The following is a 26140-nucleotide window of genomic DNA, read 5'->3' as shown; positions in this document are numbered from 1 at the left end:
ACACACACACCAGAACACTCAACAAAACTTTCACCACTTTTTAAAAATTGCTTTGAAATTTGATTTCATTTTAGATTTTGTAGAACTGTTCTCTTAAAGTTCCGCTAAATTAGTTAAAGCTTTGCAATCATAACCTTAGGACTGGAAATGGCTTGGTTAATTCAATTCCTGCCACTAATGTATTTCTTTATGTGCGACAGTCTTTGATCCCTGTTTTCCTTGGGCTTCAGCCTACTCACCTATTAAGCAATTTCCTATTGCTGTTTGCTGGAAGTCTCTGAATCCTCCCTCATGCTTGCAAATAGAACATTCTTCGCACAGACTTCTCCACAGGATGCTTCCGAAACCTCCCAGCCAAAGCTGTGGCTTTCAGTTCTGCATGAACGCTGCAATCGAGGAAGTATTTCTATACCTGTGTACTATCTTCATTCCCTTTAACATTCATCAGTGCCTCCCATGACTGACAAGGATCACTCTAGGATTTTAGCAGGGCACGTGGGGTCTCTCCCATTCTTGACAGGGCTTTCAGAATAAGACTTTGCATGTCATCTTTTAAAGGAACGGGATAAAAATCACCCTGTCACCACTTGCCCTTAGGTGGCTTTGACCCAGATCCGTGGCAAACAGTAGCTACGGAGACATTCGTGGCCTCATCTTGTTAGCTGATCCTAAATAGGAAAATGATTTCATGACCTAAGTGGCACCACAGACAGTTTTCAGTTATTGCTGACACTGAGGTGGGCGGCAGAAGAAGAGGCTGACAGGGCGGAGTTTTCTCTGATGGACACCATTTGTCTGCGTGCTCTGCCATGCTCAACACTTTGCTAGGTGGCATGGAAGGATGAATAGCACTTAGCCCTTGTCTCAGGGAAAGTCTTTGTGTAATGGTGAGGAAACATCTAAAAAAGTGTGAGCTACCTCCCCAAATGCACACATCTTACAGAACCTGGTAGGAGAGGACAGAAAGCACAGCACACAGTAACAAAACCTTCTTGCCTTGGAGCCATCCTGCCCACTTTGGGTTATTAAAGTTTAATACATCTTGTGCAATTGGTACGGTTGCCAGTTATCAGCAGGTGTCTGACACGCTGACAGCCTTTCCTGACAAGTGTGCTCAATTATGTTCTCTCGAAACAGAGGGGGAAATTGAAATGGAATCTTTTCTGTATTCAGGAAAGCTCATATTATGGTTGCCTTGTCGTTTCACTCAAGAAAGCTTGCTCCAGTACCCACTCCATGCTTAGCATTGGTTTGGCATTGTCTCTGCACTCCACCCTTGGAGAACTCACATAGTGCACTGTGAATAGTTGAGGACCACGTCTTACAGAATTCTCTTGGACTGGAAAGATGGCTCAGCATTAAAAACACTTCCACATACCAGAGTTCGAATTCCAGCATCCCTGTCAGGAATCAGTAGCTCACAACTAACTCTGACTCTAGGTCTAGTCAATCCAGTGCCCTCCTCTGGCTACACACACACACACACACACACACACACAAATAATAAAAATAAGTAATAAATAATTTTTTTTAAAATCATGACTCTTATCTGTCACTTTATCTGCAAGTACATTTCAAGCCCAGGGCAACATTTTGAGCATTTTTGTTTGGAGAGATCATTAGAGCATTCAGTGAATTCCACTCAGAGCCAATGTCAAGGACAAGGAATGAGAGCCTGGGAACTCAAAATCTTGGCTTGTTATTCTCCTGTTGGAACTGTAGTGCTGGTTCCGTCTTCACACTAATATATCCACGGGTCCAGTTCTTCAGTTACAGTCTCTTCTCAGAAAATTAACACATTTTCCAGTTGAGTAGATATGTAGAATGTTTGATGAAAGCACAGGCCGTCTTCAAGCACACGTTGTCTATTGAAAATGCAGAAATTCTTAAGTCTTTTAAATTAAAAGCGTGTGTTCACCAAGAGGAGAGAGAAGAAACATAATGCACTTATATAATAAGAGCAGCAATAGTAGTCGTAATAAAATTAACTGATTCCACCAGAGAGGGATAGATTGTTTTTCTTTGATAGACAACCAACTATAGGAAGATTGATACCAGTTTGCATTTTAATAAATGTCAGCTTGCTTCTGCATTGGCTGGTGAAAGTTGTAAAGTTGTAAAATGATCTATGGATGGGCCAACACAGATGAAAGAGATTATTTAAATTTGATTTGACTTAATGAGAACTTGCTCTATCTGGGCCTGTTTTTAAAACTTGCCTCAGGATTTAACTATACCCGTCTGGATCTCTGTGTATATTTATAAAAATTAAGAAGTGACTTGTCAAGTGTAATCAATTTAATGTCATCCATTTGTTAAACAGAAGTCTGTCTTTCATAAACACATCTGTGGTTTGAAGTTCTACAATTATCACAGTATTGCCCAAGGCATAAGTAGCAAATTTTGATTACTATATTACTAAATTTTACCTAGGCATCTTTAAGGAAAGATGCACAAATGTACAGTAACCTTATCTATGTAAAATTTTCAAAAATACATTGCTGCCTCGTTTATAGCTTTAAAGAGGTGTTTGTATTTATCTAATTAAATTAGTTGACAAACTGATTCTAAATTCCTCTTTTTAGTTACTTTTCTCATTTCTGTGACAAGTACTTGAAAACAGCAAACTCTGAAAGAAGGGGTTGAATTCTTCTGTCTAAGGATAGGGCAGTCTTGCTCAGGAGACTGACACAGCTGGTCGCAATGCATCCACGTTTCAGGAACAGAACGACCCTGGTTGGTGCAGAGCTCTACTTTTTATTCATTCTCAGACCCAGTCCCTCGCATGGCTCCACTGATATTCAGAGTGGACCTCCTTTTTTCTGGTGAATCTTTCTGTAAATACCATTGTAGACATACCCAAAAGTGTGCCCCGTGGTGGCTCTACATACCATCACGCTGACAATGGAGATTAACCGTCAGTGGTCCTGCATCGGCTACATCTCTGCAAGAGATTAAGATGTTGGTTTGCTTGGTTCTGTCTAGAGTGACTGCTGGCCTAACGGGGGAACAGGTAAATGTTTCAAAACTTTTTCTCCTATGTTTCTAGGACAGCAAAAGCATACAGCTGTTGGGTTAGGTGAGAGTAACATCCATTCTAAACAGCCATTTATTTGTTTCCAAATGTAAATTTTGGGGAGAACACGTAGGTGCATTTCCTTTAACTCAATGTGAGAGCCAGTCAGCAGAAAATATAGGTCACTGTGTAATAAAGATAAATTGAACTAGGTCTGTATGTTCCTATTGCTTAGAAGTGTATATGACTTGTGGAGTCAAATTTGTGATGCACATAGTATGCCTATATCCCTCCTTATATGATAAATACAATCCAATGGAGTGCGCAGAGCTTTGTACAACACGGTTGTAATTCTGGCTCTGGTAGCATCATAGGAGTGCACAGTACATGGATGGCAAATAGGAATGTGGTTGGCCACTAAGAAGCTTAACTGTGGCTTATACTCAGATCTCATGTAATACCTGTGTTTTTTTACCATTGTGTAATGTTGATTCATGTTGGGTATTATATGGCACGTCTGTGCATGTTCAGCCAAAACGTGGTCACAGAAGTGGCCACAGCAACAAAGAACTATGTCTTTGAGCTTTCAGAGGAGTTATCATCCAAGTCATATTGAGCAACATCCCAGACTTCACAGTGTTGGTTTCTTTCCTTGTCAGTCTTTTAGGAGGTTCAGGACTTACAGAGAGCACAGGCCATTGTCAGTCTGATACAAGACGTGTTGCTAAATTGCCAGCGCTTCCGTTTCCCTTGGGAAGGACCACACTCCTGTTCTCTTTATTGGAGCCATTGCAAAGACCCAGTGACATGGCTCTTGATGGATGAATGCTCAGCCTGGCAGCTGATCTTCTCTTCAAAGGAAGGATGGCTTTGGATTCACTTTTAAGAATCACAGAATATTTACCATGAACTCTTACATTAAAAAAATGAGTCTAATATAACAGTTCCTTTTTATTTAAGACAGAACTGTTTTTATGGGTAGAAAATGCTGTGAGACGATTTTCCCTATTTCAGAAGTCTTATAAGGTGTCCTATGTAAGGTTAAGGTTACTGCTTCCTGTAGTTGAAGACTGTGACATCATTCAGGCCCCACAGTGAGTTACAGAGAGGGGCGGCTAGCTTATTGCTTGTTTAGAGTTAATCCGGCAGTTGCAATAATTCACAGCAAGAATTCCATAATCTAGCGCTAACTTCAAGTGGCATGAACTTTTATTTTCACTGGACTATCTCTATTATTTCTTAAGCGCCTTTCCAAACATTTATAGTAAATTCTTTCATACCCCTGCTGGGTAATAAGTGTTTTTATTTTCTATGAAGGGAATTTTTCAAAGTTTAGTCCCTCAGCATAAATTGAAATGTAATAACACATTTCAAAACAGTTTTGAATTTGTGCTTTTTAAAGATTTGTTTTTGTTTTAAGATATGGGTGTGTGTGTGTGTGTGTGTGTGTGTGTGTGTGTGTGTGTGTATGTGCTTGTGTGTGTGCCCAAGGAGGGCAGACATTGAATCTCTCTGGAGCCGTAGTTACAGAAAATTGTGAGCCACTTGACTTGGGTGCCAGGAATTGACCTCATGTCATCTGCAAGAGCAATGCGTACTCTAAATCCCTGAACCAGCTCTCCAGCCCCTCAGAATCAAAATCATAAAATTAACATTGTGGGTCCCCTCTTGCTTCCATGAACCTGACTTTGCTGAAAGTGAGAGCGTGGCTTTGACTTTGTTGAAATGATCCAAGAGGTAGAGAGTTGGCAGGTGTGACAGTGGCCTTTGGGAATGCTGGGAGGAGTGACTGCCCAGAACAGCTTAGCTGGTGCTGTTGGCGGTGATTACTTCTGCGAGTGTATGACAGGCACAGTTTTGTCTTAGCTGCTTGAAATAAGGAATTGAGAGTGAACTCGACCTGTGTGATTTCCCTTCCAAATACTGTTAGCAGTCCTTGCACCATGGGATAGAAGGTTGCCTTCGGAGGGGAGAGTGGAGGCGAATAATACCTGAGTCTTTCTGAAGTTTCAGCTTGGTTTTAATTGATGCATAAACAAGCTGTGTGTACGTTATTGGGATACCATGCTTTGTTTTCACACATTGTGCAAGGAATGAAACAGGGGAAGTGTGATTTTTCAGATTTACCTTCTCCCAGTAAAAATCCCTTTTTCAGCTTTTTAAGATGATGTGTTTCTAGTGAGGCTTGTGTTGGCAGATGAGGAAGATGAAGTCTGAGACAGCAAGAAGTCTGGGTGGCCAGGAGGCCAATATTTTGGAATTCTTGATTTAGCAAATGAAATAAAGCAGGAGAGGAGTTGTTATTCTTGTTGTTGTTGTTGTTGTTTTAATTAGCTTAATCCGTGGTTGTTGAGCAGTATTTAAGCCACACTGTTAAGTACTTTCAGCATCAGTAGAGATGGCTCTGAGTGGTCCATGATCCAGCATGCCTTCTCCCAGACTATTTCTGATGTCTTCATTGCTAGGTACTATTCATACCACAGCATTCACCTCCAAGTTTCTATTATTTGAAGTACTTAGATGGGCAGAGTCAAAAATAAAAATCTTTGTATAAACGCATATTTGTTTCTGGTTTTGATACCCAAGGTTTGTTTCTTCATAGATACACTACTGGTGTTTCTTCTTGAAAAACTCATACTTTTCTTCTAGTTACATCATAAAGATATGCAAAGTGAAAGAAATCCACAGTCACAATACAGTTTCAGAAGCCAAGAACCACACCCGTGTGCATATCTGTGATGTGTCCAAGCATACGTCTGTAAGCCCCAGTGCTACTCACCCCTTCTAAAAAACACCCGTTTCGAAAGTAGGGTTGATTAAGCTTTTGTTATCGTTATGCTTTTGCTGTTTTGTTTGAGGTTGTGGTTGTTGTTGAGACAAGGTCTTCATAGGTATCCCAGGCTGACCTCAGACTCACTATGCAACCCAAGCTAGCTTCTATGCCATGGCAAATTCTCTGCCTCAACCTCCTGAGTGCTGGGATTACAGGTTTGCGCCACTGTGATTGGCTCATTCTACTAAGATCTAATGCATTTGTATTCTATTGCTTATGATACGTAAGCAATTCCTTTTCAACAGTCTCTGTTCATACACTGAGCATAAAAGGAGCATTTCCTGGGAACTGGGGAATGGGGAGCCCCTTATTTCTAGGACTGTTAGCTGCCTTTCCAAGTGTCACCTTTAGTTCCCTGAATTCCAAGCTGCCAGTCCATGAACTAGAACTCTAACAATATGAAAAGGTATTAAGTGCCAGTTACACCGAGCACTTAAAAATCTGCTATTCCACTTAAAATACATTTAAACATTAAACAGTAAAAATAAAAAGTCATTTTTATTAGAAATGCTTGTTGCAGCTGACTCCATAGTCTTTATTGGGCTCTCTATGCCTTTAAAATTCTAAGCTGACTGCACTGGGTGTGCTCAGTGAGCGTATAAAATTCATTTTTATTTGTGTATGGTTGTATAAAATTAATATGGTTGCTAATAACTGCATCTAATTTTTCAGTGTTTTATTAAAAAGTCAAAGAACATAAAAAATGACTCTAAATACTTGGCTTGGTAGTCTGCGGTATGCACAGAAAACCAGCATACAGAGAAGCCAGGTCAGAGCTGAGAAAAGGGGTGGTTGAGATGGGCAGGATGGGGGGGGGTAGAGTGCTAGCGCGTGTAGCTGGCAGGAATACAGAGCTGGGGACCAGTAGTGCCAGCTCTCAGACCCCTTCCTCCTCACACATTCTGTGCTTTTCTTCCCACAGGGAAGTGGAAAATCATTGTATTTCCATTCCAGTTGTCCCTATTCAGCACCCTTTGATGGCGTGGGATGGGAATGAATAAGACCACAGCAGAGATGGCCTTTGTTGAGTCAGCATCAACTGGACATGCGCAGGCAGACCTCTCAGCGGATGCATGGAACAGATACTTGATATAGCTGAGGAGATGGCTCAAGGCAGGAGGTGTGGCTCAGGGATACCTGTTTGGTGATTGGGGAGCTGTTGAAAGTCAACTTAAGGGAGCTGTCCTTTGTCATTAATTAGCATTTTTAATCTTGAGACTTTTGACTCAGAGCTTTTGCTGCCATTAAATCACCACATAGGTAAACTGTAATGAATGACAATTTAGCTTACAATACATAAGGTTGCTCTCCCATTTACCTTAGTTGTTCTGAGAAAAGAAGCAGCATCAACCGAGACTTGTGTGATCCTGAAATGGGATGTGCCTGCCATCAGTGGAATGCCTGGTGCATTCCCAGGTTAGACCAGGTGGTCACCGAGACACTGGGCAGGCCGGCCATCTACTCTGCTGAGGGTTTGCCACCTGTGTTCCTTTTCTGGTAACTTTTCTGGTTCACCTTAGTCATTCATTCTTGGATGATAATGATGCCGAACGTTATTTAAATTGCTTAAATAAGCAATATATTTTGAAATTTTGAATAGTTATTAAACATTTATATTTTGGCTTTTGATGTACTTTGTTTATTAGCTTGCCTTTACCTGTATTCTAGACCAGACTCGTTTCATTCAAGAAACCCTGCCCTAAGCAGGAAGCATTTTGGAACTGCTAGTCTGAATGTCTGTAGGCGTTAAAGAAATCGCTGTTGCTTCACCTCTCAGCTACCAAGGCATTCCCTGTACGTGCCCATGTCCCCCCCTGTCTCCGCCTCTTAATTATGGAGACTCTGTCTGTGTCATGGGAGACAGAGACTCCAATAGCCATATGATAAACAAAAGCTTACAGAGAGCACTGCGTTCTTGGCCTGCTGATGGGAGGAAGCTGCACAGGAGATAAAGGGAGGCCCAGACAAGGCTTTGGTAGAAAGAAAGTTCCTAATTCTCATGTATTTTTAGTGTGCCCCTTCATGTCTCCATCCACAGATACACAGTTCTGATCAAACTCAATAGGGGCTCATGCTTCTAACACGCTCCGGTTAAATGACTCAGGACACATCACTTGATGTTCTTGGCTGCCTAATCTAGAGAATCTACACATACACATTGCTGGTGCTCAGGATTTTGTTCTCAGTTAACAAATACCAGAAGCCATACTTGCTATTGTCTTCCTCTTTTTTTAATTGTAATAAGCCTCTAATATTTATTCATTGCTCTTCAAACAACTGCTAAGCAATATTGGAGAAGAATGGTCTACCAAAATGGCAAATAAAGAATAAGAACAACTTATTTTGAAGAAAAGTTTGGTTTCATCACCACACTAGAAGCTTCTCAACCCCCACCCTCCAGGAGTAGGATTGAATTAGCAATCCAGAATAAAATGGCCACGAGAAAAGCCAGCTCTGTCTTGTGCTGTCGTAACAGCGCTTATGGGGCTAACTAAATTGACTTTTTAGAGAATACGTAAAAAAACACATATGCTCATTTAGACACACAATGAAAAAGACTGTTTAGCATTTAGCTGAATGGGGCCTGCGTGGATTTCACAATGTATTATGGCCTTGTTTCCTGACTTTTTAACTTGGCATGCAGTTCAACTGCAGGCTTGTTTTGTTTCTCATATTTAAATAACTGAATTGTAATCATATTACTTAACCAAGCTTTAAAAAATGATATTACTACTTACCCTTCGGGAAAAATATGTCTCAAAACTCTATTTGAATCCTCTGTTCACTTTCCCTCTCCCTGTACCCTACACTAAGGTTTCCTTCTTAAATTACTCCTAAGTTTTAGTAAAATTGCCAGACTTCTGTTGTTTTTTAACACATGTTTTGGTTTAGGACTATTTCACACTAATGCAAACCCCCTGTGCCTCTGCAGGAAACACGTCTGTGGATTGCTAATTGTTTTAGATTAACCCCAGAGACGTTTGGCAGGCTTGGTTATGGCATTTTCAGCCCACAAATTTAGTGTTTATTTCTTGGGCTTTGATCATACACCTTCCGCCCAGACAGACAGGTCAGTTGCCCTGTGGAGAGCATGAGGAAGCATCCTACATCCTCTGCCTCTCAGGAGGATGGACCACTCTGGGCCAGCTGCCCTGTGGAGAGAATGGGGCAGCATCCTGCATCCTCTGCCTCTGGGTCAGCTGCCCTGTGGGGAGCATGAGGGAGCATCCTGCATCCTGCATTCTCTGCCTCTCAGGAGGATGGACCATTCTGGGTCAGCTGCCCTATGGGGAGCATGAGGGAGCATCCTGCATCCTCCAACTCTCAAGAGGATGGGCCACTCTGGGTCAGCTACCCTGTAGAGAGAATGGGGGAGCATCCTGCATCCTCTGACTCTCAGGAGGATGGACCACTCTGTCTTCTCTCAGCTTGTTTTCTTCAGCTCTCGCTGCCTTAACTCAGCAGTGGCTGGGTGGCTCAAGCAGTAGAACATAATGTTCTGCCAGTTAGTCCTAGATGCCAGAAGGCTGGAACCCCAGACCCAGGAAATCAGATGAGTACTGGTCTCAGCTTGTAGACAGCCAGCTTGTCACATGACCTTTCCTCTGTGGCCACTTTTGGAGAGAACTTGCTGCTATCTCTTTCCCTCTTTATGAGAACACTGATTCCATCTGCTCAGACATCACACTGATGACCTCATATACCTGTAATGAAATTTAGCCAGGGGGAGAAGGTTACAATTTAATCTCTGTGACATTTAAAGGGCTACATTGGCCTCTAGCACCCTGGGTTCCCACCCCCACCACCACTAGACACACCCCTAACCCATGAGCTCTGAAACACTAATCTCTGTGGCTTCTCTCTGTGGGCTTCAGTGTCCTTTGATTTCTGTCAAGTTTTAGCCTAGACTCTAGACTGGCAGGAAGTGGATTGAGAATGGGAGGAGGTCCGCAGGGCCAGCCTCTGTTTAGGAGACCCTCCCAAATCCTAGCACCCTTCATACTTGGTCCCTGTGACTTCTCTCTCCTCACGCCCAGACCTCAGACGGCTTGGGAGCGTGTGCTGTCCTTCCAGCTTTCTGTGCTGTTTTTCTGATTATTTGTGACACAGAGTCTTTCCATGTAGTTGTGGATGGTCTAAAATGTACTATGTAGCCCAGGCTGGCTTTGAACTCACAGAGATATGCCTGCCTCTGCCTCCCTGGGGTTGGAACTAGAAATGTATGCTACCCAACATGACCATTTATTTGTCTATGCTTGTTTATAAAGGAATTTCCATCAATTATCTGTTTAATACAAGGATCAAATACCTCTGGAAGGGGCATTTTTAGGACAGCAGCAATTCATAGTTCTTTCATGCCTGTAAATTCCTAAAGGATAACTTAAGTGGTGCTGTGATGCCTCTATAGCAATGGTTCTCAACCTGTGGGTCACAACCCCTTGTGGTGTTCAATGACCCTTTTACCGCAGTCACCTAAGATCATTGGAAAATACAGTATTTACCTTGCAATTCATAACAGTAGTAAAATTACAGTTACGAAGTCGGAACAAAATTAATTTTATGATTGGGGGTCACCACAACATGAGGCGCTGTATTAAAGCGTCCCAACATTTGGAAGGTTGAGAACCATTGTTCTATAGCAATGTCATTTGTGGATCTCACAATAATAGAGTGTCTAGTGTTCATATGTCTGAGGGTGCCACATTAGGGCTGAGGTTGCCTGAAGGATTTGGGCTCTAAAACCTGCATCCTCCCTGTTAGTGCTGCTCGGGATGAGACCTGCATCCTTTGCTTGTCAGTCCTGGATTTGCCCTGGATCTGGAAAGAACAGGAACTAGACTGCTTTCAGATCTCAGTCCCAGGCTTCAGTGAAGACACAAGAGGCTTTCCTAAGAGCAGAGAAATTATCTCAGTCCAGTCCCGTTTGCTCAGGGGGCGACTGTAAAAGAATGGCTCAGATTCTGGCTCCCGTCCTGTATCAGACCATTACCGAGCACCTCTGAGATGCGCCCTGTTGATCTGTAAATTGGCAGTGATGTACGAAGCTCCCATTGTGCACTGTGCCACCTGTAGGGCTTGCTAACTAACACTTTTCTAACACGTTGGCTTCTGTTGTCTTGAGAATACAGTAGATCATCTGTGGATACAACACTTGTGAATCATAATGTCAAAATTATCCCTTACGAGTTGACACAAAGGCCTGGGGATGCGTCTCAGTGATAGCATGCCTCCCACACATAAAACCTTGGATTGCATCCCTGGCATTGGAAAAAAAAAGTACTTCTGTCAGCCAGATACATTCATATCCACAGTCATAGTACTTGGGAGATGGGGCAGAAAGTTTGTGATTTTGTGGCCAATATCAGGGTGCATAATGAGACCCTGTCTCAAAACAGGAAAACAAACAAAGCAAAGAACAAAAAGGAATTTGAGGAGTGAGAAGGATGGCTGAGCAATTTGGGATACGTTCTACTCCTCCAGCGGTCCTGAGTTCAGATCCCAAACTTCATGTGGGGCAGCTAACAGCTACTTCCAGCTTCATCTCTAGGAGCTCCGACACCCTCCTTTGGCCTCTGTGGACACCCCTACACATGGGATACACACACACAATGACATGCACACATACATAAAAATAATTCGAGTTGCATCCTCCCTCTTAATAAAGGAATTGTTGTGATTGTATGTTGTTAAAACTAATACATGTTCATGAAAACTTGATTTAAAGAAGAAAATAAACTCCTAATCCTACCAAACAGAATGGATTCTGTTACACCGCACTTGTGTGATAACCTCATGCATCTGACTTCCCAACATGCATACTTTTATTTTCTCAGCTAAGACGTCCTTTATCTCTGTGCACTGTATTTATAACAAAAGTACTTTTCTGAACATTTTCTTCATAAGTATTTAAATTATTTTAATAAAATTATATACCTAGGTACACAGTCCTGAATTTAGATAAATAAATGTGATTGCATTGTTTTGCTTTTTCATGGCTCTGTGGTTCTCATCTTACCATCTGTTATGGTATTGGTTAAATCAGGTAGGTCTTCTGCTTTCCCATGCCTTCTGTTGACCTGGCCAGGTAAGTTGCGGTATGACCATGCTTTTGGCCTGTGGCTATTTTATTTAATTAAGGCAACTCTCCTTACCTTTCCTCCTCAAGGCATCTTGAATCCAACATTTCATTAAAACAGCACCACTTTAATTCAACAGATACTTTGTTTTAATGGTCCTATTGAGCTGATTAATGGTTTTCTTCATCTGCAACCTGGGGTCCTGCCTTCCCGTGTCTCTGACTTTCTCCATCTGTCAACAGGGGCGGAGAGGCCTTGGCTCTGTGTTTGTCTGGGCATCTGGCAATGGTGGAAGGAGCAAAGACCACTGCTCTTGTGACGGCTATACCAACAGCATCTACACCATCTCCATCAGCAGTACAGCTGAAAGTGGAAAGAAACCGTGGTACTTGGAAGAGTGTTCCTCTACACTGGCCACAACCTACAGCAGTGGAGAATCCTATGATAAGAAAATAGTATGTAACTTTTACGTGTCTATGACCATCCATTTCTTCAGTGTTCATGTTGAAAGTTAAGAGAGATCCATAAATGTGTAGAAGGAGCTTATAGAAACAGCAGATCTGATTAGCTGATGGTACCAAGTAAATCACTGTGAACGTTAACAGTCTATTACTGATTCCTTAAAAATGCTTGTCGGGATCATGATATTTGAACATTAATATAATGTTGATCACAACTAAGTTTCAGTTTTATTGAGGACAAATGATTGGTCTACATTTACGTTGATAAGAAAGAAAAAACAAGAATCAACATGTGATTCTCAGCTTAGTGTCGCTATCATTGGCTTCTGATTCTGGTGTCTCATGTAGCTAATTCATTATGAACAACAAAGTATATACGAGAACTAAAATTCACACTTAAGGTGTACATTTGCTTGTCTGTTTCCATGGGCTCTACATCTACAAGCTAACCGACCACACTACATTGAAATTACCTTGAAAATATTCTTTTAGTAGTCTTTATTCACTAAACAATGTAGCATTACGTCTGTATGCATGGCCCTTGTGTTATTTTGTATATTAAAGCAATCTAGAGATTGGGTAGCACTTAAGGAAGAATGTGCAAACATAAATGTGCAAATATATGTCATTGTATTTTATATGCAGGACTTAAACATGCAAGTCCTGTTTTTAGGATTCCTGAAACCAATCCTTTGCAGATATCAAGGGGCTGTATTTATCCAATGTGTACTAACCCTGTACCAGCTGTGCTTCTGGGTCTACTGTAGTCTACTGAATGGGGAATTATGGATGTGCAGTGGCGTCCCCTCTTCACCATCCTGTCCTGCTAGCTTGTAAAACAGCTATTCAGGATTCAGGTTACTAGATTGGCCTACCTAACTTGAGCCATTTTCTAGGTCTAAGTCCTTCCTTATAGTGTGCAGGTTTAGGAGTTTTTAGTTCACGGAGCCATTACTGAAATAATTGGGGGATACCCAAGTCAATAAAAAATGCAACCCAATGCTAACCCTTCTCAAAGTCTGTAGAAACTGACTCTTAGAATGCCTGACACAGCACCACTAATTCTAAATGTCAAATGCTGGTCCTCTTCTCCTGACCATGGTTTTCCAGAGTGTCTCAGGATTCCTCTTTCAAAGAGGACTCATGTCCTGCTGAGCTGTTTTACCTGATGTTTGAGGAGCCACACAGGGACAGGTCAACACTGTGGAGGAGCATCTCATTTTTCTGTAGCAGTAGGGAAGCCACTGCAATGGTTCAGCAATTAAGAAAACTGGTTTTTCTTCCAGAGGACCTGGGTTTGGTTCCCAGCATCCACATAGCAGCTCACAACCATGTTACTCAAATTCCAGGATATCTAGTGCCCTCTTCTGGCCTCTGTGGGCACTGCATACTTATGGTACACAGACATATATTCAGGCAAAAGACCCATACACATAAAGTTGAATGTATACAAGTCCATCTCTCAGTACTTCCTGAATCAGTTATCAATGAACTAACTCTAAACACAAAGTAAAATACATAAGGAGAAAAGCACAAGACTAGACATTTCTGGCTTAATTAAAACCTGATACTGCTCACCAAGATTTTGATTTCAGTATAGAGCTGTAAACATCTGGAGAACTCTTTTGCTTTTCAGTAGAAAACTGTATCCCCTAACTTGTCACCCTCAACTCCCAGTGTCTCGTGACACCCATCTCTGTATCAAGAAGTAACTGAGAATCTCCAGGATAAGATTCCCACCATTTACAGCTCTAGAGCCTGAGGATCGGCACCAAGCTCATACTTCCTCCCAGGCCTCTCCAGTCCTCTTGCTCCCTGTGGCACCATTGCTGTGGGGATGGTGCTGATCAGCTCCAGAAATGCCTTTTCTAAAAGAAGCTTATAGTCTAATGAACAAAATATCAAAACAGAAGGAGGTGTGCTCACATCCCTGACGGAACGCCTCACTTGGTCTGAGCAACCTTAGCATCATGTCTATGAGGACCTTTCTCCTGGGCACCATTGTGTTTGTAACTGGGCAGCAGTTGTTGTGGCCCCATAAACACAGCCATCAAGCACGTGTGAGCGCCAGATGTTTACAGTTCTATAATGAAGTCAAAATCTTGGTGAGAGGAGAAAGTTTGGGGTGGGACCTGAACACCATGGCTGGATGTCAGTGTCCTTCTGTGAGGTCTTACACTTCAGTTTCCCTTCACAAACTGGATGCATATTTAACTCTTCCTTCTATCTGCTTTGCGATTATTCTCTTTCTCAAAGGAAATTTCCATTTATTAAGAATTAGAAATTTATTGTTTTGCATATGGGATGATGTCTTCAGACTAGAGATTAACTCGGGAATCTCCTAATGGAGCTAACGGGTGTCTCGCCACACTGGCACACACTCTCCAATGGTTAGGGAACATAGCAATGGGTGTAAAATCATGGGCTTAATTCTAGATCACAGTACTTCTGCAACGAAGAAATAATCTTTAAGGGCATTAGTTTCTCATTACAAAGGCCAAAAACTTGTTCATTTCTGCATTTTTTTCTCTTTACCTAGTTCTTCAATTCTTTTCTTAATGTTTGCACCCTCAAATTACCCGCAAGGAAGAAGAAATTTAGAAACTGATTGAATCCAGTGTCTGACTTGACACTGGCCACATAGGGCTGAGCCACCCACTCCGAGTCTTGACCTCCTCAACTGTAAAATTGAGGTGACCCCCACATGGTCCCAGAGATTCCCGTGAGACAGTGACAGCCTGAGTCTGAGTACCTGGTATGCATGTGGCTCTATTAGAGACGACTGTGCAGCCTTCTGCACCCTGGAAGGTCTGTGGGTTGCATCTCGATTCACAGTGGTTCCCATTGCACCTCCATTTTCCTAATCCGTAAAACCCTGTGGTCTGTTCCACCAACCCCATAAAGAAAGCCACTGTGATCAGGAACATGTTAACAGCCTGAACATGAGTGGAGCTGGCAGCGACATCAGGTTTTTATGGTCCAGCTGACCCCCCTTTCCTTCCAGATGTCAGAATGATGAATAAGCCCACAGCGCGCCCAGGACCTTGCCACCGCCAGGCTTTGAACCTAGACGCCTGTGGTCTCTGGGTGATGCCTGCCTCCTGTTCGTGGCATCCGTGATGGAGTGCTACAGCAGTGGCAGTGTCCTCTCTGCACTGGGCCCCTCCCCGGAGCCATCCATTTCCTTCTGTCACTCGCCTCCTCTCCCGAAAAGCACAGCTGTGTCGTTCTTCATTCCCGAGAGCACCTTAGTGATTTGAACCGAGGCGGCTCCTGAGGAGCTGAGGGAGAGGAAAGATCTCTCCTTCCCGGAAAGCACTTTGTTAAATAAACTTTACATGCCTGGGACAAAAGGTCTTTTCATGATTTGCAAGCAGGAAAGCTTGCCCTGGGTTTCAAAATAGAGTGAGGCCCGCACACTTGCGTGCCCTGCCATTGCTCGCAACTCAACAGTGGGCACTGGTGTTATAGTCACAATCACATAGACCTGGAGCCTTGGTAGCCTGGCAGATTATGCCAGCAAATGAAGCATCCAGAATGTCAAGAGTCGAATAAGGGGCTCTTTTCTAAACAGAATGGTCAGGGATGACTATGGTTTGTTTGCAACAAAAATCTCACTTAGCCCAAGCTAATCCCATGGTGCTTCTGCCTTGGCCTTCCATATGCTAAGATGACTTCTAGGACCTGCCACATCCCCTAAACAGATATTTTTAAGATTTATTATTATTATTTTTATTATGTGTATGTATTAGTGCAGGTGCCCTCAAAAACCCGATGTGTCAATTCCCCGGGATCTGGAATTATAGGGACTTATGAGCAACCTGGATGCTAGGAGCCAGACTCAGGCTCTCTGCTAGATCAATATAGTCTATTACCCACTGAGCCACCCCTCTGGCCCACTCTGATTAATCTAGTTTAAAGCCATGGCTTGAAGTAATGTTTTCCTTAGCATAATTGTATACATAGCATTCTGTATCTCGTGTGACATATTTACAGTTGTTATAACATATCATAAACATAACGTAAACATAACATTTGTGACCGTTCTAGTGAGAACCTGATACAGCACTCTGCACGTGGCCTACAACCTTTCCCATTATCCTGGGAACCCTGTGTACTGGGATCATCTGGTTCAGGTCACAGATGAGAAAACAGAAACTTGAAAGGCTAGGAAAGAAACATACATCTGGTCTGGTGGGGGCACCTAGGTTCCAGTCAAGCAGAATGAAGCCCAAGCCCATCTATCATTGGTGTCCCATCATGCCCGACACTTGTCAGGGCCATCCAGTGTGGCGCTATGTAGGGAAGGGTGGTCACTTACCTGGTGTTCTCTTAATAGCTGTCCACCACATTGTACCACCTTGCTCTTCCTGATTGAATCTCTGGCCTCTACCCTTTTCCTAATCCCCTCAGTCAGCCACACTCTCCCAAGATGGTGCTTCCGTGTGGTCAGAGTAGGGCTGTGTCCTCTGCTGAGGCCTCCTTGTAGGAGTCCCTTGCCTGTAGCCTCCCTTCGGCTAGGTAGAGGAACGTGCCTCTGTGTTCCCTGCATGTGGGCTCCTTCCCTCCACCACCCTCTTCTCAGTCAGCCGCGCTTCCCCGTGTACTTAGCCTCACTTGACACTATTGTCTACGTTCTTCATTTACTGTCTGATTTTCTTGCCAGAGTGGAAACTACTTGAGAACGAAGAGTCTGTGCTCTCTTGGCTAGAGCCAGGCTCCGTAAGTGTCCGTGCAAAAATAACCATGTAAAAATAACCTTCATGGAAGGTAAACATTTATTGAAATAGTTTCTGTGGAAAATGGTCAAATTTACGTGCGTAACAACCCATACAAGCTATCAAAGTTTTGTCTTTAAATCTCACTGCTTCCATGGCTTCCCCCTATTGTGTTGTAGAACTAAAACTCTTTTCAGTCGTTCCTACCAGGAAGTTATCTCTATTTTAGAACCTCTTCTGCCTTTGGCTACCCACCTGCCCCCAAGTCGTTTGTCCCGCTGATTCAACTTTGGGCCCCTTTGCATTCCTGTTCGGAGAGGGTCTCTGAGCCGTGTTTTGGCTAATAAGCATTCTGCGCTCTTCTCCCAATATCATTTTATTTATATGTGTTCAAAACGCACATGCAGCCCGCAGTATATCAGGGGTGGCCACAGAGACCAACTCCAGAGAGATGAATTAGCCCACTGTGCATAAGGCTTCTAAGCACTCACTTCCTCCTGTGGAGAAGCCCTGCTCCCTTGCTCTCCAACCTCCTCCCTCACCCACGCCTGCTTCCAATGCAGTCACCGCTCACATCAGATCCATCTCTGCCATCGCCTCTGCTCTCTTCCATTGAGAAAATCTCATTTAAAAAGGAGTCTCCTTCTTTCTGTTTCTTAAGTAAATAAATGGAAGAACAAGTCCAGATATGTTCAGTAGTGGGACCCATGTTCTCCTCAGAATATACCAAAGCATACAGGAGCCCTGATTGCTGTACCCGCTTGCTGACAGGCTGGAGGACCAAGGGTGTTCTGCTGTCCCTGAGGTGACTGGAGGGCTGACTATGTTGCTCTTGTCCTCATGGGTGGCAGCACACTCTAAAAACTTTTTTTTACGTTGCTGGTTCAGGATTTAATACCGTCCCTGCTTACTAACTGCTTTGCTGCTGTGTGTCCTGGAACAAGATAATTAGCCTTGCTGAGCCTCCTTTCCCTCCGCTGTTAATGACGTAATGCTTTCCTTGCAAGCATCCTGTGGCTGTGTGGAATGTTCTACACCCAGGCACCTCACCATTAGTTGCTAATAGTAGTTTGAGGAGAGAAACCTTGAGGTTGATGGCTACCCTTTAATTTGGTTGGCTGGTTTTCGTTTTGTTTTGCTTTGCTTTACTTTTGAGACAGTGTTTCTCTGTGTAACAACTCTGGCTGTCCTGGAATTCACTTTGTAGACCTGGGTGGCCTCGCACTCACAGAGATTGCCTGCCTCTGCCTCCCAAGTGCTGGGATTAAAGGTGTGCACCACCACCACCTGGCTAACCCTTGACTAATTTACAGTATCAGTGCACACCTAACTTTTGTGGGATGATTCTAAGTGTCTCGGAGTCCTGATTGAATAGTCAGAAGAGAAGTGACCTTGAAGTGTTTCTAAAGAAACGGAAAAATTAAGAGTCTAAAATAAAATGAATTCAGGGGAGCTTGAGTCAAGCAGTTCTACTTAGCAGAGAAATTTTTGCTTCTGTTGCATTGTGGAACTCAGCTGCGCTGTATGGGGGAATAGAAGTGACACGGGAAAGGAGCCCTGTTTAGAGAAGCAGGTTCACTCCTTGCACCCCACATTTCTAAGTTCTCTTAGCAAAACATGAGTGGTCAGTGTTTTATACTAAATTCATCCTACTCACTGAATTCTGCCCCCGTCTTGGTGACATCTATGGACAGATGTCATTTAGTGGTCCTTATTTTTTTTCAGGTCATGTGCTTAATAACGAGCTAACACCAGTTCATTGTCTCTGCCCTTCACCACGATTGCTGGCTCTAAAACAGTTCAGCGAACACATTTCCAACCCAAATCTATCAGCACTAGGAGCAAATTCATCCTAACAGATAGCAAAATCATTTCATGTTTTAAAAATATCTTTTCGGATTCTCTTTTTAACAGGTATGAGGCAAACTGGCACCTTCAAAACTAAAAAGGATCACAGGGCATCAGGGAGAGAGGACACTTACTGCGGGTTGCTGTAAACGCTTGTCACTTAGGGCCCAAGTCAATCTGCACTGAGATTCCCTGGAGAGTGGTATCAACAGGCAACAGTCAAAAGCCCAATCAGCTCTAGTAATGAACTGTGAAGTATTAGGAAATAAGAGCCTAGTGAGGAAAGTGGTGGTTCTTCTCAAGGATCCTGGCTGGAACTCAACAAGACCCTGCCTGGCTCACCAAGAAAAGATGACATCCCTAGCTTTGCGGAGTCCAAAACCCCATCTGCTACTGATCCTATGAGACTGGAAATCTAATTTGCCCATCAGGACAGCTTTGATCTACTCAGGGCCTGTGTCCTCTCCAGTTTCCTTCTCGGTGATGGATGCAAATGATATTTTCTTGAGCAACTTCAGTTCTTTGGATACCGATTCTGTTTCTGATTTGGGTGGTGAATTGAGGGAATTTGGAACAGGCGAGCCTGCCACCGGGATTGAGACCAAATTCTGAGACGTTCTCAAGGGAGTCTGAAGCAGGAGCACAACCGCCCTGTGTTGGGGGCTGCACGCTGGATGCCTCTTTCCCTCCAGGTGCACTGGCGGGTCCTGTGTTCTGTTCCCTGTGCCTTGTGATGAGTGTGCTTACCTCAGTTCGTCCTGGTTTTAAACCTTCATTTTTCTCCTAGGTTGCACATCCCATAGTGGTCTTTGATTTTTCCTTCTGCAGATAGACATAAATATTCCCTGGTATTCTGGTTTCTTTTAATGGTGAGAAGCTTACCTTAGATGCTCCTGGTAGTTTACACCTGGACATCTCTCCCATTGACAGTAACTTCCTATTGAAGTGACCCAGCTGGAATTTCACTTAGAGCAAAGAAGGAAGAAGGGTGTTTTTGTTTCTTCTTTTGCCTGAATCTTTTAACCTCCAGTTTTCCATCACCTTCCTGCTCCACTCTCCTCCGACTCCTTTCATTTAGGTCAAATGATTGAAAAGAGTTAGAACACAATGCTGACTTGAATTCCACACAAAGTTGTCAAAAGTGATAGTATTTGACACACCACTGATGTCTCTCTGTGACGATTCTAAGTAGCTTTTTATGTCAGTCCACGTTATGTGTGTGTGTGCCAGGTAACCGTAAAAGAATGTGTCAGATTTATGCTATGGATCCTACATCATAAGCTATTTCTTGTTCTTGTCTGGCCAGAGCTGGCTATTTGTGAGATTCACCAATGTCGAACACACTCTCTGAGTGTGTGTTCTGGACCTAAGTATGTGTATTACAAGTGTCTGGTACAAGTGAAGAATAAGTAGGTAGATACCATTAAAAAGACTTGGATCCAGCCAAAATTCATTGAAAAACTTAGCACTTGCATAAAGGAATGTGACCATGAGATGAGGTAAAATTAAAAAAAAAATGTTGTCTTTTGAGACCATCTCTCAAAAATAAGGACTTTGGAGACCTAGAAAAAGGCTATTTCTGATGCGTTCATGCTTGGACTCAGAGACCTGTACCTCAGAAAATGACTGTAGAGATCCCTCTCCCCCCAGTTTAAAGTAGGATAGAAGTGCCTTTAAAAAATATTACGTATTGCTGGGCAGTGGTGGTGCACGCCTCTAATCCCAGTACTCAGGAGGCAGAGACAGGTGGACCTCTGTGAGTTCGAGCCCAGTCTGATGTACAGAGTAAGTTCCAGGACAGGCTCCAAAGCAACAGAAAAATCCTGTCTCAAAAAAAAAATACGAATTATTGTGGGCATATGCTGTGTGAGTGTGGGCGCAGTCCTCTTCACCCACCTTTACGTAATGTTAAGAGATCAAACTCAGATCGCCAGGCTTGCACAGTAAATGTTTTATCCACTGAGCCATCTCTCCACCCCCAGAAATGCCTCTTTTAACAATTCAGCCACCCCACTCCCGGTATTATATTCAAGGGCACTTGAAATCAGATTTCGAAAAGTGTTCTGCATTTTGTGTACATTTGGAGCACTGTTCAGCAGCCAGACATGGAAACAAGCCCGGTGTCCGTCAACAGATGAATGACTTGAAAGTCCTGCCCAATGGAGTAGTGGTCAGGTTTTTTAAAAAGGATTCTGCCATGTGCTGCCGTATCCGTGAAGCTTCAGGACATCACGTAGGTGAATTAATCCAATCAGTGAGAGACAGATCCCTAAGTGGTTTCATTTAGGTGAGGTACTTAATCAAACACATCACAGCAGGAGGTGACGGGAGGTGAGAGTCTGAACAGTTGTTAATTCTGACTTTCCTTCCTGCAGATGAGAAAGATCCTAGAGAACCAAGGCAGCGGTGTGTCCTTAATAATGCTATACACACAAAACTTATGCCACACCTTTTCAAAGTCAGTTAAGAACTTAGGAAGCTCTTTTACGTATAGGGAAGTGCAGATCTATCGCCTGCAGACCCATGTCTCTGTGGCTGCACGTATTTCTTCTCCCACTTCTTTCGTGTCCGTGTTTGTACTTACATGATGCAGGTCATTTGGTAGCATGACGCATGTCAAAGGAGATGATACGCATGCTCTGTTATGGGAAACGGAGTGGTCTGAGGTCCTGCTCCACTTCTGTCACATGATGGGAAAGTCCATTCAGGCCCCTGTAGTCGAGAAGATAGTGGTGAGGCTGACATGGGGCTGGAGTGTCCCCCTGCTGCCTCACCCAACTTCAGCTCTTTTCCGTCCTCTTCCGAAAACAAAGGCTGTGCTCTCAGCTGCTGCCTCCGCTCATGGGCTTTCGGGCCTGCTTTCACATCAGCTCACTTCTCTGTGATGGGTGCTGACACCCTTGTCTTCGTGCCAAAGAAAGGTTGCCGGTGTCACGCGGTGACCGCAGCGTGTCCACTGATTCATCTCCCATAAAACACAAAAATCAGTCCCGAGGGAACACAATGCATGCCTGTCCAGGAGGGAATATTTTTTGTTTTAATCTGAGGGGTATTACAATGGCTTCTAGAGTCATATTCTATAGTACTTAATTTTTCTTGTTAAGGAGAATTTAAATTTCATTTTCTTTCTTAGTGAGACAATAATGAAACACAGGCTGGGAACCATTGCCTCTGCTGAATGGTAATACAATTCAGTCAGAGCTAAAGTGAGCTGGATTCAAGCCAAGAAAATAAAATGATCTGGTTTTCACATTTGGATGGCAAGGGGAAAAAAATGGAAAAGCAGCTAATCTCCTCTGTGTAACGTGCAAGCCCACACTGCCGTAGCTGCGTGTGAGGTACAGAAGCTCAACCCTTGCTTCTCCTGTCTGTGTGAAACCTCTGAGGAAGCCTTCACTTCTCTGGGCAGCAGGCTTATGAATTCTACAAAAAGTCCCCAAGCCAAGGTCACTTGTGTGCAGAAATCTTTTCTTGAGACATGATGCTCGCTCAGATTTATAGCTTGGAGAATGTGAGAGCTCTACAGTTTATCCCTTCACCTACCCACACCAGGTTTGTCTGGGTGTTCACTTAGCATATTTAATTAGTTTAAAATGTGGGTCAATTAAATAATTTTCGCCTTAATCCAGAGTAAGACTGAGGTGGGGTACATAAAGTGCATACACAGTGGACTTTTAGGACATCCATGCATGGCCTTGAGGTTCTGAGCCGTGGTTCGCCCTTAAAAGCCATTCTGCTTTGAATGGAGTCAGTTTCCAGTCATTTGGTTTATCCAGGCAATTATTTGAAGATGAATGATAATGGGTGTCTGGAAACATTGAATTTAAAATTAATCTTTAATTCCTCTCTATCCACTTTGTGAGTAGACTGTCGTCAGGGCCTGAGCTTCTTCACTCTTGTTTTTCAGATCACTACTGATCTAAGACAGCGGTGCACGGACAATCATACCGGGACGTCAGCCTCAGCCCCCATGGCTGCTGGCATCATTGCCCTAGCCCTGGAAGCCAAGTAAGCCTTGATCTCTCTGTCTTCACTGGTGACAAGCCCCCACCTCTAAGAACACTCTCCCTTCCCCTATATATGCAGTCCTTTGCACAATAGCCCAGGAGATAACTTCCCACGCCAGTGTTTAAATTTGCAGTGATTTGGGCTTTCAAGCATTCTTTTTATTGGTGGAAATAGTGGCTCACACCTGTAATCCCAGCATTTGGGAGGTTGAGGTAGGAGGATCACAAGTGTGAGACTAGCCGGGGCTACATCCCAAGTTCTAGGTCAGCACAAGATCCGTAACAAAGGATGTATCATGAGACCCTGTCTCAGACTAACAGAGAAACAGAAGGACAAGTAAGCAGCACTCATTCAAGGAGAAGTGTGGGGTTTACATGTGACTTATAAAACAAGCCATGTGATTCCTTCATTATGTTGTCACAGCGTTAGCTATTTGGCTGCAACGGTCTCATCCTATTGGTCTTTCTTTTTCTCCCGGAATATTTCTGTGAGCCTCAGACAGGTTACTAATGTCTTCCTTTCTGGACTCCTTCTCTATAGCTCAGCAAGGCAGCTCAGAGTCCAGGACAGCAATGCTGTCACAGATTGATGCAATAGAACAGGATATGTCAAAGTCACATGTGGCAGAACCCTACAGACAAGGACAACACATTTCCCTCAGCTTTGCTCTGGGCCCGTCTAGTCAAACTGTTCAAAAGCCATTTGGAAAGGCTCCATAAGCTCTTTGCATGTGATACCTCCTCTTGTCTCAAAGCAAGTGGGTCCCTTTGACAGAACTTTAGAATGCCTTGTACAGATGTGAAATCCCCGCCTCCATCACAAAACCTAAAGTGTCCAGAAAATCTGAAAGTTCTCTTGTAAATTTAACACCCAGATTTATTTGAGAAGCGGATTCCCTGCTATTTTTGTCTGTCCATATCCCACACATTGTGAAGACGCCTATCTTCACTGCATCAGTGCTCATGCAGATAATGGCCCTCTGGCTCAGCCCTCATCAGAGGTTCTGTATTATACCTGCAATTAACACCATTTCTGAAGAAAAAAAAATTATGAGTTCCACACACATCTAATCCAAGGATATTTTTGTTTAAGGGGGGATTTGAGGGTCTGTTCTCTGAGGTTCTCCCTGTATGAAGATACTAAGAAAATAGAACAGGAGTAATGGCATCAGTATTTTCCAAAAGGAGCCTGGCATTCCTCCCCAGGAGATGATGCAAAACCCTTCTCCCTTGTTGAACCTAAGAGTGCAGCACTAGCAGGTCGGGGGGAAGACACGTGAGACTGGGAAGCGTGGGTTTTGCTGGTAGAATGGGCTAGTTCATTCCCAATAGCCAAATGGTTCTGCACCATTCCTAGCCACCTTCTTGGTAAGGAGACAGGAGCCAAGGTTGATGGCGTCCTAATACAGCGTGCCCATAGCATGTAAATCCTTGCACTGTAAAAGAAAGGGAAACACTGCCTCCAGATCTGGCGTAATAGCTTTGGGTGGCCACCCACCTAAGTATTTCCATTGGATGCTATCCAAGTTCCCATGAACCTTTGGGTTCCTTTTTGACAAGACTAAATGTGAAGTCAGTTTCAGCACACTCTATTTCTTAAGGTGCTGGACATTTGGGGTTGGCAAAGAACCCCTCTTACTCTCTGAAATTCTCACTTTACAACTTTTCGCTCGGTGTTCTGGCAGCAGAAGCGAGTTGAGTGTCTGCATTTTTCAATTTGCTGGATCTGAATAGGATGTTGGGGTGAAAAAAAAGATTTTTTTCCCTGAAATTCTAGGTGGTTTCTCTGGAATATTTTCCTATCCATGAAATATTGAAGGGAAATAAAAACCCGGAATTCATCACCCCCTCACTCCCACAAAGAGACCAGAATCTCAAACTCAGACTTGGCCTCTCGACACGTAACTGTTGTTGGACACGCTGAGCTGAGTCTCAGTTCTTTGAGAAATTACTGTAACCTATTTTTCCAGTGACAGTTCTTTTCAACACTATTTAAGATAGCCATGCACGATCCTCATGTTAAGCCCCCATCCTCCCACTCAGGGATACAAGGTCCTCTGGAGGCTGCAGAACACATACAGGGGTACAGCTGTCCTCCTCGTTTTTCCATGGTGAGGATTTCTTACCATTCATTCCTGCCAAATTGTCACAAGTATGGGGTAACCTATATTCTCCAAACACAGGTTACCTGGAAACCACTGTACTTTAAGAGTTTTAGCAAGCCATTTCAGTTATGGACCTGTAATAGTGGTAAATAAAGAGTCTGATTAAACGAGAAGAAATAGGCTTTTCCCTGTAACTCTATTGGTGTGACCTACGGGCCAACCTCTGCTATGGGTGAAGCTGAAAATGACGGGAGAGAGGTCCGAGTTATCTAGGAGTGGGTCAGTTGTGGCACGAAACCAGCATCAGAATAAGCACTGAGGTTGGAGTTTGAGCAAAGATTATCTGAAAGGAAGAAATTGCAGAGAGGAGCTCAAATAACAGTGTTCCGAGGCTGCAATTGCTCTCCAGCTAAGCCTGGGCTATGCCCAGCTCATTACCCACTTCCTGAGGCTGTCGCCTTGCAATCTTCTCTTCCACTCAGTAATGATGGGCCTTGGCATTTTGATACGCAGCCTTTACAAGTGCAAACCTTTGGTGCCCCCCTTGAAGAGAAACGGGAGAGGAAACTCAAGCGGATGGAACCACGGCTTGCAAGGCTGTGCTCCTTCCCAGGTGCTCGGGCTGCCCGCTCAGAGCTTGCTAAGCAGCAGATAGGCTGGACCATCAGGTGGGCACACAGCGAGCATCCCTGTTTAACCACACGGCCCTTTTACCCCTACATGCAAAGATCATGTGTCACTAGCTGGCTATGTCCGCTTGGCAAAGGAACACAGAAGAAAGCGCCAGTCCTCAGCTTCCCTCAGCCTGCCTCCCCTGTGGGATTTGTTGAGATCTAGGAATACGAGTCGTGTTATTGGTGGTAGAATTTCTTCTATTTGCCTCTGCTAAGAACAAAGAGAACAAACACAAAAGAGACTCTGATTAAGTTTAAAGTATACAGATCTCTTGTCCAAATTTAACAACCATTGGATGATAAAATAATTTTTCTGTGACAGCTCATAGGATTCCCTGAACATCATTTATTCTTCTGGATATAGAAACCTTGCATTGCAACAAGTGCTTATGTAAAAAGCC

General features: G+C 43.5%; 1 protein-coding gene across 2 annotated transcripts in view; it reads left to right on the top strand.

The window, feature by feature from the left end:
- Nucleotides 1-26140, top strand: part of Pcsk5 (proprotein convertase subtilisin/kexin type 5) — a 421783-nt gene that overhangs the window by 185807 nt on the left and 209836 nt on the right. For both annotated transcript variants that reach the window (XM_075973653.1, XM_075973652.1), the window contains exons 8-9: nt 12169-12381; nt 22861-22961. In XM_075973653.1, the coding sequence (XP_075829768.1) occupies nt 12169-12381; nt 22861-22961 (314 nt within the window). The remainder of the gene's footprint in view (nt 1-12168; nt 12382-22860; nt 22962-26140) is intronic.

Source organism: Microtus pennsylvanicus, chromosome 5 (genome assembly GCF_037038515.1).
Source record: "Microtus pennsylvanicus isolate mMicPen1 chromosome 5, mMicPen1.hap1, whole genome shotgun sequence".
In the NCBI taxonomy this organism is placed as follows: Eukaryota; Metazoa; Chordata; class Mammalia; order Rodentia; family Cricetidae; genus Microtus; species Microtus pennsylvanicus.
This window is presented reverse-complemented; position numbering and strand designations above follow the sequence as displayed.